General features: G+C 38.9%; 1 protein-coding gene across 8 annotated transcripts in view; it reads left to right on the forward strand.

The window, feature by feature from the left end:
* The first annotated feature begins 231 nt into the window (after positions 1-231).
* The window catches only part of THO2, a 323,352-nt gene continuing 307,592 nt past the window's right edge, over positions 232-15,991 (forward strand). For 3 of the 8 annotated variants that reach the window (XR_016249455.1, XR_016249456.1, XR_016249457.1), the window contains exons 1-2: positions 232-511; positions 663-886. Coding sequence is in view for 5 of the 8 variants with exons in the window: in XM_089385721.1 (XP_089241847.1) it covers positions 752-886 (135 nt within the window). In the remaining 3 variants the exon portion in view is untranslated. The remainder of the gene's footprint in view (positions 512-662; positions 887-15,991) is intronic. The other 5 variants (XM_089385721.1, XM_089385724.1, XM_089385725.1 and 2 more) reach the window with 3 other exon arrangements.

Consider the following 15,991-nt stretch of genomic DNA (forward strand, 5'->3'; position numbering starts at 1 on the left):
TTCCATATTATTCATACATAAAAGATTGTATCCCTTGCCATATTTATCTATACGACGTTACGTGCTATTTCATGAATTATATCAGATCAGATGCTTATATTGGATTTTTGTTCCACATTATTTCACTCGAAATAATAAAAATAACTACCATTTGCGTATGGCGTCGGCACGCAATGTACCGGTAAGAAAATTTGCGAAACTTCTCCAGAAAGATTTAAAGGGCCTTTGGTTCGTTTTAGTGCGGGGTGACCGTAGCATGTGACTAATATCCCATCGGGCGTTTGTCCTCTATCCTCTACGGCATCCCCCTTCTATGCTTATATTTCGTTCTCTGACAAGGCCAAAATTCTTTTAATGCAGGGCAAAGCCCTCGACAATCTTCCTTAGGGTTTGCGCAAAATTTCTTTTTAGTATCGGAGTAATTCAGTTCACCGTTGCAGCGACAATTTCCTTCATCTACATCAAGCGTTCGAATCTCCTAAAAGCCTCCTCCTCCTCAATGATGATGCAGGTACACTTCTCATCAGGAATTCGGCTTACTCTTACCAGTTTGAAAATGTGGCTTTCTCAAAAAAAAATGATTGTGCTTGAACTTGAACTTGAATGGATCGACAACCGCGGGGATTGGAAACCGCTTAGCGTCTTAATGGTGGTATCTTTAGATGCAGCAGCAACAACAGCCGCAGTTCAGGTAAAGGAAGCAGTTTTGGTTTAGAAGCACCGGCAGATTTAAACACCGTGCAGCATTATCATGGCTCTGCTTTCGGTGGAGTGCAAGTATGTTACGGAGGATTGCATTCGGGAATGGAAAACAGCCGGGAGTAATTTCAAGTTGCAGGCGGCCGTGCCTGCTGCCAGATTCATTTACGAGCTCTGCTGGACCATGGTAACTTAAAGTTCTTCATTCTTACTGTTATTTCATTTGTTCATCACCCAGGGTTTGCACTGTGCAGTCAGTCCACTATAGGGCCAATTTTATACCGAGCCTTTGAATAATTTTAATCCCGCAGCCCTCCTAACCCCGACAGATATGAACCCCTCGAATATATATCATTCCCTACATAGTATTTTTGATGCTATGCTGGATTACCTTCGGCAAAATGCCTATGGCAAGATATGATTATATATAATTCATAAAGTAGATTGTGGAAATGTTTTTGTTTTTTATCTTTTTATTTTTAAATTCAATGATTAACAGAAAAATCTGTAATCAACTTTTGCAAAACAACCCTATCTAAGTTAATCTAGAGTGAAATGCTACTTATGTTATAGCTGTTCCAGAATGCAATCTGTCGAGAACTTTATCCAGCTGAAACGTGACATAGAATGGACCTATGTTCTCAAGTGAATTACGAATTCAATTTCAGATGGATTGTATAAAAGAACTAAGAGCCGCATGACACATCTTTAAATAAATTAAGGAAATTTCAAGAGTTTCTGTAAATTCCTTAACTTATATTTCAGGCACTCTAATGCAAGGGGAAAAACACAGTTTTTGTTAACTTTAGTGGCACTTACAATGACAGAATTGGTTAACAGAATCCTATATGAAACTGGCAATAAGTCTGACAATATAAATGGGGTAAAGTAAGTTATTGGTTTAAGAAAACAAACAAAAACATGTATTACTTAAATTTGATCTGACTGGCTTACACAAATTTGTTCGAGTATGAATGAGCAATAGTGAACCGTATCAGATAACCGTTATTGTAATTCATTGGGTAATAGCAAGTTGTTATTTCAATAGGGTTGAATTAAATTGTTAGCATTTCCTCTTATCTTAAAATAACTGAATTATTCACCAGTCTAGTTTGTTTTAGTTTGTTTCTGTATATCTTTGTCCAGTCTATGGAAATTATGGCCACTGTATACAGGCTATCTTTTTGGCTTGGAGAAAATCATTTGATTTAATAGATAATATTGCCTAGTAAAAGCTTATAGCTCAAAATGGCCCACTTCAGAGTAGCAGGACTCTACTTCAAAACCACACTTAATGTTTAAACTTCCCTTCCTTCCACCACCTCCCGTTAGATACAGATCTGCCAACAACAATGCTGCAAGAAGACATCCAATAACAGGAATGTTCTCATATCTGTAAAGGGCCTTGGTTCACTCAATCATGAGATGCAACCTGCATAATGTCCTACAGTTGTCAGTCACCATAGCCCTCTCAGTGACCTTGGGTAGTATGGAAGATTTATTAAGAATCTTGCTAAGATTCAATACTTGTTGGAGAAATTGATGTATTAATGAGTACCTTTCTAATGGTGGAGTAAAGCAATAGAGAGCTTTTGATGATTTAAAGATGGAAAACTTTCTAATGGTGGATTAAAGCAATAGAGCGCTTCTGATGATTTAAAGATGGAACTAGTGGGTGCTTCAATCTTGCTGTTCCCAGATTGGGACTCAAGAGTATCTATATGCATTTATTTTGAGGCTTCACGAATCACAAGTCATAATTGGTTGTACATTTGTGCAAAAGGGGTCAGGCAAGAGAGGCCAATTTTATTTTCTTGTTTGCAAGAAGACAATGTACAAAGGTAGAACATAATTGCAACACCATTGAATGGTATAAGTTAACCAAAAGTTTTGGTATTATGCACTTACCAATTCCTTTTTATTTTTCATAAATAACCAAGCCCTTTTTTATTTAGTATTTACTTAATAAGCATGTAATTGATGGGAAGTTGAGTCCTTGTTTGTTCTTTTACCAAGAATTTACTTTCAAGGGTGATAGTGTGATATAAGAAGCCCAAGTTGGCAACAGATCACTTGTCATCTAAGTCATCTGACATGAGGACTTGAGACACGCAAATTCGAGTGTTTGACACAGGGCACGTATACCCCCAGAATATGACACATTATATATATATATATATATATATATATAATACTAAATAGATATTTCAATGATTTCATATTACACATTCTCATTCATGATAGCAATTCAGACATAGATCTAAATTCTACATTCTAAATTTGTGAGTTGTAACATTATGCGTACAAATACAATTGTGACCAATTAATCAATGATCCAATAGGAGAAAGACAAGGTAGTAGGTAGCTCATCTCTCATCATCATCAAAATCAACATTATTGCCCAGTACTCTCCTCTGCATCCACTTCCTTTGTATCCAATGTAATCTCTGCATTTGCTGGTGTGGAGGATGACCCCTCAAGAGTATCACCATCATCAAAAGTGACAAGCTCTAGCACTAGCTCATTAAGGTCCAAGTTGGCCAATGCTAACTCAACACTGCTGCCCAAACCCATATCATCAGAAAAGACATCCCACATCTTTATCTTTACCTTCAACCATTCATCCCTCTACATGTAAATAAGACAAAGGTTGGTGTGCACATACACCATTGTCTTTGCCCTGAATTGCTCAAGCTTGCTCTTCTTGACACCATACAAATTCCTATATGTGCTCCAATTCCTTTCGCAATAAACAAATGAAGTAACCTGAGCGAGGAGCCTCACAACTAACTATTGTAGAGGAGGGCTTGCTGCCCTATGGGTTGCCCACCAAGAATAGGGCTTCTTAGCCCCCCTGTGTCTAATCACATCATAACTTGCAAATTGCCTAGTGCCAGTGGAAAACTTTGCAAAGACATCCTCCACCTCATCAAGCGATGCGCTATCTTGAAATATCCGCCTCAATGCATCCTTCCTCCCCTGTGAAATTTCACCATCCATGCGAGGAGGGAATCTGCGGGAAGGTCCACCATTCAACCACATATGGCTGTAGTATTTTGGGTTCAATGAGTGAGCCAAACAATGCAAAGGTGTGCAATTCTTGCCCCATATGTTGACAAGAATATCCTATATGGTGGTGAAGAAGGCCTCCAATGATGTCTCGTATTCAGGGCACTCACTCTGTAAAATAATGGTCCACACAAACTCAGTCATGGAATCCCATCCCTCATAAACATCTCCTAGGATGGGTTGGTTTGTATCTGCAAATTGTAGCAAAGCAATGATAGGGTCCATGTAATGACCAAAAGTTGTATACGCAATGAAAATATTTAAAATACTTTGAAGACAAAAACATCCATCGTAGGATAGTAATTGTAAATTGTATATTGTATAAAGAATTGATATAGGATGATTACAATTGAGAATGAGGGTCTTATATATATAGCCAAGTAAGTACGCTTTCATGAACATGCATGTCTCTAAGACATGCCTTTTCATTATTAACTAACTAACCATTAGTTAATTTACTTATTATTTATTATTATATTTATATTATTATGATTATTATTTATTTTTACATAATTTATGCTCATAACATTGCCTTCTCCTTCAAAAAGCTTTGTCCTCAAAGCTTGTTGATGAAAGGGCTTGATCTCTTTTCTACTATTAATGTCTTCTGTTTCATATCTTTTTTTGCTACGAATGCCTTCTCATCTCAGAACAATCATCTTTTTCGATACAAGTTGATATGATCCTTGGAGTGATATATAAAATTGTCTTACTGAGAATGGATCAGACCATCCTAGATTAACCTTCTGTGGAATCTTCTGATCACTGGAACTTTGTAACAAATTGTTATCAGTAGACTGAATTGAGCTCACTTCAGTATTCTTTGTAACATAAGTTTTTTGTTTATGTTCTGAGTGATACAAATTTGTAGATTGATTAAGGTGTCTACTCTTGTGATTCAGATGTAGATAATGAGTTTTTCTTGTTTGAACTTCCTTTAACGTTTTTATGACAGTTTCCTAATTTCCATCAGGCATTGTTGTTGTTGACTTAACTACTGAATCTTTATTTAGGGTGTCCTTTGTTTGAACGACAACCTCTGAGTACGTTTTTACCTCAGTAGGGTTTGGATTTGCCTGAACTGCAAGATTAGTGGTCTTGATCTTTGTTTATTTGGTTTGGACTGCTACAGCCGGACATGGAAAATTTTAGGGGCTAATATTTGCAGGTGGGCTAATTTTCCATGCTTTTAAAAAATAGATTTGCTAAATTCCATTTTTTAAAAATGATTCGCCCAAATTTTATAGTATAAAATCATTTTATTTAAAAATTGCCAAAATTTTGTATATAAACTATATAAAATTATTATAAGTTTGAATATTTTTACAAAAATATCACCAAACATCATAGAGATTGCATTTTATGCACTTGTGAGATTCTTCAAGGTTTCTAAACTTTAAGAAAATATTTCATCCTTAAAATTTTCCTTGCATTTGGAGATTTTGATGCTTCTTTTGTGACAAGTTCTTTGAACCTATTCGTCAATGACTTCTTTGCGGCCTTAAGTTTTTTAATATGTTTGAGCAAATAATGGTTATTTTTGAGACGTAAGCATTTCTCATTCTCTGAGTGAACTTTATTTTGGCCTTCACGCTTGTCGTCTTTTAAACACTTGATTTGTTCTACTAATGTTTGGTTAAGGTTTTTTAAATGTAAATTGTCTTCTTCTTGTTCTAATAAACGCTCATTGAGTTCTTTCTTTGATGCTTTAACTTTCTTTACTTGTTCGAGTAGCTTTTCTTGGTGATCTCTGAGGCGCGAAATTTCTTTGTCTTTGCTTTCGATGACTTCTTCAAGCTCTTTTTGCTTCTTTGATATAGTTTTTTTTTGTTATCTTGAAACATCAAATCTGAGATATCCTTAAGGTCTTCTAATGAAGATTTTATTGATTTTGATTTATTTGTTATGTCTCGAAACATGACCATCTTCCCTTTATAAGGAAATGTCAAAACTTGTTTCTCTATGTTTAACATGAATGTACCCAAATCCTTAAACGAGGGTTGACCAAGTATGATGTCAGTCTTTTTATTCGTCCTTACAACATGAAATTGAGATATGTACTCATAATGACCTATTGTCACTTGTAGATCACTAATTTTATACTCTTTTTGGTCAAAAAGATTTTTCTTTATACCAATGCTTAGCTCTTGAATTAATAGTTGATTTGCCAAGTTGATGTTGATATAATTTTTATCGTGGCTTGCGCTGATGGCGACATTAACTTCTCTTCCTTGGATACTTCCTTTTAATGTAATTACTCTGTGATCTGTAATTGAAAGATAGGAAAACCTTTCTTCCTTTGTCATTTTAGAATTGAGATCCATCATTTTTTTCAATGATTGATCCCATTTTGTTTTGTCGAGATTATTTTAGGTATATATTTAAAGTTCCTTTCGACTTTGTACTTCAAGCTTGATCCAAGTGGATATTGGTGGCCACCCGCCAATTCCACTTGGACCCGCACCGTTGTTTTTGTTTGTTTGTTTGTTTAATTTTTCAGTTTCCTTAATTGTAGCACAATTTACTATTTTTAGCAGTTTTTCGGGTCCTAAACTTACGGAGTCGTTTTGAGGCCCTAAATGACATTTTTTTTGGCAATCTTGTACCAATTGTCTAAAATCGTTTTTTACGTCGTAGTCCTCGGAGGGATCTTTTCAACGGGGTATCATGCGCGTCAAACGAAGATAATATGACCAAGTCATGACGCTGGGAAGTTGGCTGTCCAACTAATCCCAACGGGGCCTATAAACTCTTGGTGTTACATCTCCTCGGGTTAGGGTTTTGGTTGTTTAGGGTTTGCTTTTATTGTTCAATAATAAAAAGGCCCTAGAGCCTCATTGTAACGCAGTTCAGGGACATGTAGCCGCCACATCTTTTCTTAGAGATAAGCTACCATTGCCCGAGCTAGTCTTATTTCCATTCTGTTTGTAAGCATATTTCAGTATTTGATATTAATGAAAGGAAATGTTATTTCTACTGGATCTTTATATTTATGGTTATATCTATAATTTGTTGCGTTCCTGTTTAAATCCGGATCAGTGGTATCAGAGCGGTCTGCTTTTTCTCTATTTTTCTTTGCATGTCCCCAACGAGGTTGGGATATAAGGAGTTTGCAAGACCAGCCTTGCAAATCCCAATAGCCTCCCATGGCGGATGAAAAGAAAGATGGAGGGGTAGGAGATCCTATCAAAATCTTGCTCGAAGAAGCCCTTGAGCGACAAAGGAACGGATGATGGACAACTTTGCCCAGATCCTTTAGCGGCTACCCCAAGGGCGACGCATCTACTTCCAACCAATGTTGCACGAAGCGGGAGCGAAGCGGAAGCGGAAGGGGGAGCGCGGAAGCGTCATTTTCCAAAAATCTAGGAAGCGAAGCGTCTGCGGAAGCGTCTGCTATATATATATATTTTTTTTATATGTTTTTGCATTTATACTCAAAACAAATAATATTAATATTGTTGGTGATGGAATATTTGTTAGATACTCTTATGATTGCAATCCAAATAAATAGCTCTAGTATTCTAATAAATATCTAAAATAATTCTAATAAATGTCTAAAATTTATTAGAATCTTAGCATCTTAACATTTTTTTATGAGAATTTTATTTTTAAAAGAAGAATTTGAAATATACAAAACCAACCTCCTAGCATCTTAACATTTTTTTATGAGAATTTTATTTTTAAAAGAAGAATTTGAAATATACAAAACCAACCTCCTAAAATGCTTGAGATTTTTCCTAAAAAAGCAAAGAATTTGGAAAGCGAGGAATTTGAAATTTAAAGTATATAAGACCAACCTTCTAAAATGCCTGGCTCTATTAACATGAAAAGATTCCAAAAAAACAATACACTTAACTACACAATTGTGTATACTACATGTTGAAACATCTATATCTATTTAGGGTTCCCTTCTATTTATATTCTTAAACTTTTTTTTAAATGATTTAAAGTCATAGAGAATTTGAAGACTCATCTATAATTATTCATACCTATTACATTATATTATGTATATGGCAAATGATGATATACATATTGGTTTTTACTGTATTCTTAGCGAAGAGAATACAGTAATTTCACAATGTAACCATAGGAATTGAACTTCGATCATCTAATTCCTACCGTAGTTTGCCTCACCCGACTTTCACATCAGGTCTCGCTTGAAACGCCATGCTACAGATTTCTTTATCGTTTTCTACTTTCAGTGGACAGCTAGGAATCCAATTCCATGATTTTTCATTTAAATTGTAAACCAGAACCTTCACTGCATCTGTTCCATGCACAGATATGAAGCAAATGCAGTCCTCCACTCCTTCGCACCTGATGCCTGCGCGGAAAATTAAAAAAAATTTAAGTTTAAAACCTTGCCCGCGCGGAAATTTCCGGAAGCGCTCCGAAGCGCTCGTGAACCGTGCGCTTCCGGATGCCCGAAGCGCCCTCCGAACCACGGATCCGGGGCAACGCAACCCAATTTCCAGGAATCGTTTCAAAATTTAGGAATCGCGCTTCAGAAAAATCGGAATCGCGCTTCGCCTGGAGGTTCCGGAACGCTTCCGTACGGGACGCGATTCCGGCTTAGGATCCGGGGGGGGGGGCGATTCCTGCAACTATGCTTCCAACAGCTAGTCTGGAAGCGCCACACCATTTAAGGTACAAGTTAACTTTGACATTCCCATATTTGAGGGTCAGATAGATGCAGACGTTGATAAATGGTTAAATCTGCTAGAAGGATATTTTTCCGTTCATGATTTTTCCAGCTGGGAAAAGATCATTTTTGCACTTCTCAAAGCAGCCCCTCACATCAAGGACCGGTTGGAAACCTACTGTGAGCAGAAGGGTGAAAGTACGAACTCATTGTTTTAAGCCGCACCCACTTGGAACACGTTCTGGGATGCCATCAAGGAGTAGTACTACCCTGTAGGGAGCTATGAGGATAAATACATAAAGTGGACAATGCTACAATAGGGAAGGGACCAAGATGTGCCGAAATTTACCAATGTTTTTCATACCCTTCGCATGAAGTTGGGTATTAAGGATTCTGAGAAGCATTTGGTTCTCAAGTACTGTGGCTCCTTGCACAGGTACATCCAAGATGAGATGGAATTCCTGGACATCTCCTCGCTCGACACAACATACTGATATGCCATCAAGATCGAGCAAAAGTTTAAACAGAAGAAGCGAGGCTTTGGATCTGCGAATTCGAAGCAAGGGAAAGGTGAACCCAAACCGCAGAACAAAGGACAAAGCCAAGGCGGGGTGACCTAGGACAACTCGCCAAAGCCGTAAGCAAAGAACAATGCCATGAAGCCAAAGAAGGACACGAGAAAGTGGTGAGAGTTCCATAAGAGATCCACTCACAACACAAGTGTCAGGCCAAGTAGTCACTGGTGGCTGAGCTAAAGGCTTCAAAATCAGATGCATGTTCTGACTGAGAGTCAGAACCCGATAAGGGGAATGACAAAGGGAAGCAGATTATCGATGCGGAGCCCAATGCCACCGTTGCCACCACGAAGATCTAGAAGGAGGAACCCGAAGATCCAGAGGAGGAGGAGCGCCTCTTCCACTCCTAGATGTGGGTAAAGGGTTCCCCGCTACAGTTCATTGTTGATAGCGGGAGCCAAAAGAACCTCATTTCGGCAGAGGTCGTGAAGCGGCTGGGCTTACCGACCACAACACATCCACAACCGTACACCATCGAGTGGCTTCACCAAGGACGGGATCTTCGCATGAGCTAGTAGTGCCGCCTTCCATACAACATCAAGCCCTTCACGAATGAGGTATTATGTGACGTTGCTCCCCTTGATGTTTGTGATGTATTATTAGGCCAACCATACTTATGGAAGCGACATGCTGTGTATGAGTCAAGGCCTTGTGCTGTTATTGTTACTTTGGGAAATAAGTTGTACATGATACCGGAGGTAGCACCGCCTACCACCATCTCTTTGGTTACTGCAAAACAATGCAATAAGTTCATTTCCAAAACTGGGAAATTTGTTTTCCTGATGATACGCCCTCAGGGAAAGAAGAAGACGGTGGCCGCGGCCTCCAGACAAGGCCCCTTTGCACGACAACAACAGATGGACAAGGTCGTGGAGGAGTACGAGGACATCTTCACTTCCCCCGCAGGGGTACCTCTTCACTGTTAGGTCAAGCACTCCATCGATCTTACCCCAAGTGTGCTGCTGCCTAATGGACCAATCTATCGGTGCTCCGTTTTGGAGAACGACGAAATCAAGAGGCAGATTCAGGAGCTGCTGTAGAAAGGTCACATCTGTCCGAGTTCATCGCCCTGTGGGAGCCTGATTGTGTTGGTACAGAAGAAGGATGGAACTTGGAGACTCTGTATTGACTATCAGGCACTGAACAAAATCACTGTTCAGAATAGGTACCTGATCCCACTGTTTGATGACCTTTTGGACCAACTGTAGGGGGGAAAATATTTCAGCAAGATCGACTTGAAATTAGGATATCACCAGGTACCAATCGAACCCTCCGAAGTGTGGAAGACTGCTTTCAAAGCCAAGGAGGGCCTTTTAGAATGGTTGGTCATGCCTTTCGGGTTGATGAATGCTCCTGCAACCTTCATGAGTCTGATGGATGACATCTTGCGACCATTCACCAACTCATTTGTAGTGGTATACTTGGATGGCATCCTGATCTTCAACTAGAGTTGGGAAGGGCACCTCGACCACATCCGATAGGTTCTCCAAACACTGCGACAACACAAGCTATGTGCCAGTTTGGAGAAATGCACTTTTGGCATGACCCAGGTTCAGTATCTAGAATACATTATTGATGAATGAGGGGAGCATGTGGATCCAGCCAAGATTCAAGTCATTCAGGATTGGCCAGCTCTAACCACTCTGACATGTAGCTTTTTGGGTCTTGCCAATTTCTATCGTAGGTTCGTGTTGGGATTCTCTCATATCACTTGGCCCTTGAGTCAAGTCACCAAAGGAGGAGCGAAAGCAATTTTTTTTGGTCTGAATCTCAACAGAAGGCATTCACAGAGTTGAAACATCGCCTCTGCTCTGCACCAGTGCTCACATTACCAGACTTGTAACAAATGTCTCTGACTATGCTATTGGGGCAGTCCTTACTCAATAGGGGTATCCAGTGGCATATCACAGTGAGACACTTTCAGACACAGTCCGGAAGTATCCCACTTATGACAAAGAGATGTATTCCATTGTGTAGGTCGTCCGACAATGGAAGCATTACATTTTGGGGAAGGAAACGGTAATCCACTTAGACAACCGACCCCAGCAGTTCATACAAACGCAAGGGAAGTTGCAAAATGATCGCCATCAGAAGTGGTCCACATATAATTGAATATAGAGTATAAGAAGCGCAACACTAATAATGTTGCAGATTGCCTCGGTCGACCACTAATCATGACGTTAACCACCGTGCTCAACTCTTGTGGGCACGAGACTTTTGATTGGCCACTTCTCTACAAAGCGACCCAGAATTCGGCCACACATACCAGACACTCTTGGAGGGTTAGCAAGTTTCAGATTTTCACCTCCAGGATGCCCTATTATGTCACCTGGGACACCTTTGTGTTCCTTCAAGCAAGTATGCCAAGATGATTTGGAAAGCACACTACAATCAAGCCATTGGGCATTTCGGGGTCGAGAAAACGGAGGTAGTACTGCAAAAGTATTTCTATTGGCCAAATCTTTGATAGGATGTTGGGAAGTACATCAGATCCCACACTACTTGCGCCATTGCCAAACCGACCATCAAGAAGCAAGGCCTCTATACTCCGATACCTACCCCTAGTCGACCTTTGGAATCCATCTCCATGGATTACATGTCGGGCCTTCCTTCTACTAAGCATGGCAATGACTGTGTTTTTGTGGTTGTCGACAGATTCTCGAAGATGGCCATTATGGCTGCCTGCAAGAAGAATATCACAGCGGAAGCCATTGCTAAACTTTTCTTTGAACTAGTGTGGGTACACTTTGGGATCTCATAGTCTATCATCTCAGATCAAGACAACAGGTTCCTCAGTATATTTTGGTCCAGTCTCTGGTCGATGCTGGACACCAAGCTCATTAAGTCCACATCTTTCCATCCCCAAACTGATGGCCAGACAGAGGTCGTCAATAGGATGATCGTACACATTCTGTGCATGTACAACTCAAAGCATCCACGTACATGGGATGAGAGCCTCCCCTATGTCCAACACAGCTATAATTGGGCTCTCCACAGCTCGACTGGTCACAACACAGCTATAACTGGGCTCTCCGCAGCTCGACTGGCCACAACCCTTTTTAGGTGGGCTTGGGATTCCAGCCACTATGTCCCATTGATGTGGCCATGCCGTTTGTAGCTACTTAGGCAGATTCGGTTCATGTCCAGTCTGAAACCAATAAGGCAAACAACTTCATTGAGAACATCCAATATATCTGCCAGCAGGTCCACGACATTCTGGAGAAATCAAATGCCAAGTACAAGTAGCGACATGATCAACATCGGGTGCCACACAAGTTTCAAGTGGGCGACAAAGTCTGGTTGCATTTGCAAAATGAATGCCTTATCGGAGCCTATCGGAAACTCAAACCACTCCGATATGGTCCTTACACTATTACCAAGGCTTTGGGAGACAATGCATTTGAGCTCAGTATTCCCCCATTCCTTGGCCTGCACCTAGTGTTTAATGTGGACCGTCTTCGACCATACTTCCCGCCATTACTAGACACATTCGACATTGCAATCTTTTACCAACGATTTTTTTGGCAATCTTTTACCAACGATTTTCTGTCTAAAATCGTCTTTTTCGTTGTAGGCTATAAGGGAATGGCCCAAACCAATTAATATCTCTAAGCTAAGAGGATTCTTAGGATTAATTGGGTATTATCGAAGATTTATCAAAAATTATGCCCATATAACCTCACCCCTATCGAATCTCCTAAAGAACTCATTTGGATGGAACGATGAAACAAAAAAGTATTTTGAAGACTTGAAGGAAGTTATGTCTAATGCTCTTGTATTGGCAACTCCAGACTTCTCAAAACCATTTGTAATTGAATGTGATGCTTTAGGTTTTGGCATAGGAGCAGTACTAAGGTAGGATGGTCACCCAATCGCGTTTGAAAGTAGGAAACTCAATAAGCAAGAACGTCTCAACTCTACATACAACAAGGAAATGCTTGCTATTATGCACACATTAGCCAAATGGAGACAATATCTCTTGGGAAGTAGGTTTTTAATACGAACAAATCATAATGGTCTTCAACATCTTCTCCAGCAGAAAACGCTATCTACGGAACAAAAAAAATGGATAGAAAAAATTGCTACCTTTGACATGGATATATAACACAAGAAAGGGAAAGATAACGTAGTGGTTGATGCCTTGTTGAGGAAAGACGAAGATCCATCATTACTCGCAGTGTTAGTGGTTGTTACCGATTGGCCTAATGAGATTTGAAGTGAATACGCAAAAGATCCAGAAACAAGTGATATAATCAATAATATTCTTCAGAATTGAAAATTTGAATGGAAAAACGATATTCTAGCTTATGCCTTGTCGAGGAAAGACGAAGATCCATCATTACTCGTAGTGTCAGTGGTTGTTCCCTGTTGGCCTAATGAGATTCGAAGTGAATACGCAAAAGATCCAGAAACAAGTGCTATAATCAATAATCTTCCTCACAATTCAAAATTTGAATGGAAAAACGATATTCTATGGTACAAGGGAAGAATTAATCCGAATGCAGATTCCAAATTTAAAGCCAGGGTTCTCAAAGAGTCGCATGATTCACTGTCAGTTGGACATGTAGGATACTTTAAAACCTACTACAACGCATGACAGCCATTCAGTGGAAGGGAATGCGTAACGATATTAATAAATATGTAGCATAATGTGATAAATGCTGAACTCCAGAGGAATAAAAATGAAAATATTATGACACCTGGACTACTTCATCCTTTAAATATCTCGAATCAGAAATGGGAGAAATATCAATGGACTTTATCGAAGGTTTACCTGTGTTTGATGATAAGGATAAAATTCTTGTAGTAGTCGACAAACTCACCAAGTATGCCCACTTTATTGCAATGAGGAAATTAGACTCAGCAAAACAAATTGCTGAAATATTTTGCAAAAATATTTACAAATTACATGGATTTCCCAAGGTTATTGTGAGCGATAGAGATGCCAAATTTAAGGTTAATGTTTGGAAGGAATTATTCAATCATATAGGAACCTACCTCAACATGAGTTCTGCTTACCACCCTCAAACAGAGGTTGTCAATAAATGTTTGGAAGCTTATCTACGTTGTTACGCCACAAACAAACAAAATAAGTGGGTTCAGTGGTTACATCTCGCTGAATGGTGGTACAATTCTACTTACCACACGTCAGCAAAAATGACTCCATTTCAAGCTCTGTACGGGTACGAACCTCCAAAATGGAAGGACCTGGCTATCATCCAGACAAAACTACCAGCTGTTAAAAACCAGCTAGAAGAAACCCAAAAGGTCATCCAAACTCTAAAAGAAAATTTAAATAATGCAAGAAACTGTATGAAGCAGCAAGCTGACCGAAACAGAACCGAGAGAGAATTTGAAGTTGGAGAATGGGTATTTGTCAAGCTCCAGCGATACAAACAACTGTCCTTGAAATAAAAAGGAAAAAATAAATTGGCACCAAAATTCTATGGACCATACCAGATCAACAAAAAGATCAGCCAAGTTGCATATAGTTTAAGCCTTTTGGATAAAAGTTGTGTCCACAACGTCTTCCATGTATCCTGCCTTAAAAGGGCACTTGGAAGCTGGTGACCATCAATCAGTACAAACAACACTTCCATCCTTAGATGATGAAGGGTGGGTCATTTTAGAGCCAGAAGGTATTACATTTCATCAAAGCCCTATCAAGTAACCAAATCAAAGCCTGTCAAACATTACATTGAAACCCACCCACAGAAAAAAGCACTTGTATAATATATTAGGATGGGTTATTAATTAATATAAAGTAATATCATATTTTTAGGTCATAAATTATTATAAATTTATAGATATTAAAACTTTAAGCTATATTTATATTTAATTTTTTAGCTTGGTGGTTTAGCTTGAGCGGTTGAATGCTGTGAATAACAAGCAAGAGATCACGGGGTCAAGTCCTTGGGCTGACTGCCTCTATAGATATTATTGGGCCTCATTCACTGTCTCTGCCTGGTTGGGTTGCCAAAGATGCAGCTGGCCGGTTTACCTCAGGTACCATCGAGTTAGTGGATGTGCTTGGAGGAATTCCTAGGATGTGTGCATTCCATTGAAAAAAATGTATATATAATTTTTTTGTTATATAGTAGTTAAAATATATTGTTTTTAATTATTCATAGTGGTTATATTAGTAAATTATATCATTTTAAAATGAATTATTTAAGATATATATCTAAATACATACATACATATCTATATCTATATACATATATGTAGTTAAATCTCTCACACACGTATATTCTTCGAACTTAGTGGTGAATTTTATTAATGGTTTTTGGCTAGGTAATTTTTTCTCAAACTTTATTGTTGTTGAGTTTGAACACAAACACAACCAGGTGTCTTAGCCTTAAGTTCAGGTCTTTTCGAGGGCTTCGCCATTCCAGCCTCCTTGGGATTTTTTCCCTACGAGAATCATTCTGTGAGCTCTTTTCAAGTGATTTGGGAAAAATAACAGCTAACCTATTCTTGCCTGGATAGCGCTTATCATATTTCTTTGCTTTTCCACATATCTTTCTGTGATTCCCTTTTAAAAATTGTAACAGGTCCTAGTCACAGCAATCCGCTCTGCTGATTTTCAGACCTTCACACTGATTCCAATCGTGCTACGCTGACTGTTCTGCTATGCTGATTCAATTCACTGTTATGCTAATTTAATTCCTTTTTCTGCTGATTTAAATGGCTATTACGTCAATTCAAATTGTTGTAACACCGATCTGCCAGTTTAACTTGTTATGCTGATCCATCATTCAGTTCTCTCTTATAGTATTACTTTGATTTAACTCATGTTAAGGACTAATGCTAGTGATTTGTTTCCCAGAACCCAATCTGCACCTGTAACTCGTGTAAAACCTTATATATTCCAACATCTCCTATGTTTGCAATTCTGACTTTCTGCAAAAGATCCAATAGGGGTTGACTTCCAGGACTCCAAATTAGCAAGTTTATCGAAGTCATGGTTGAAAAAATGCAGAAGCAACAATACCTATTGCTCCAC

This window comes from Pinus tabuliformis, chromosome Q (assembly GCF_031772625.1).
Source record: "Pinus tabuliformis cultivar Carrire ecotype Pingquan chromosome Q, CPIR1, whole genome shotgun sequence".
Classification (NCBI taxonomy): Eukaryota; Viridiplantae; Streptophyta; class Pinopsida; order Pinales; family Pinaceae; genus Pinus; species Pinus tabuliformis.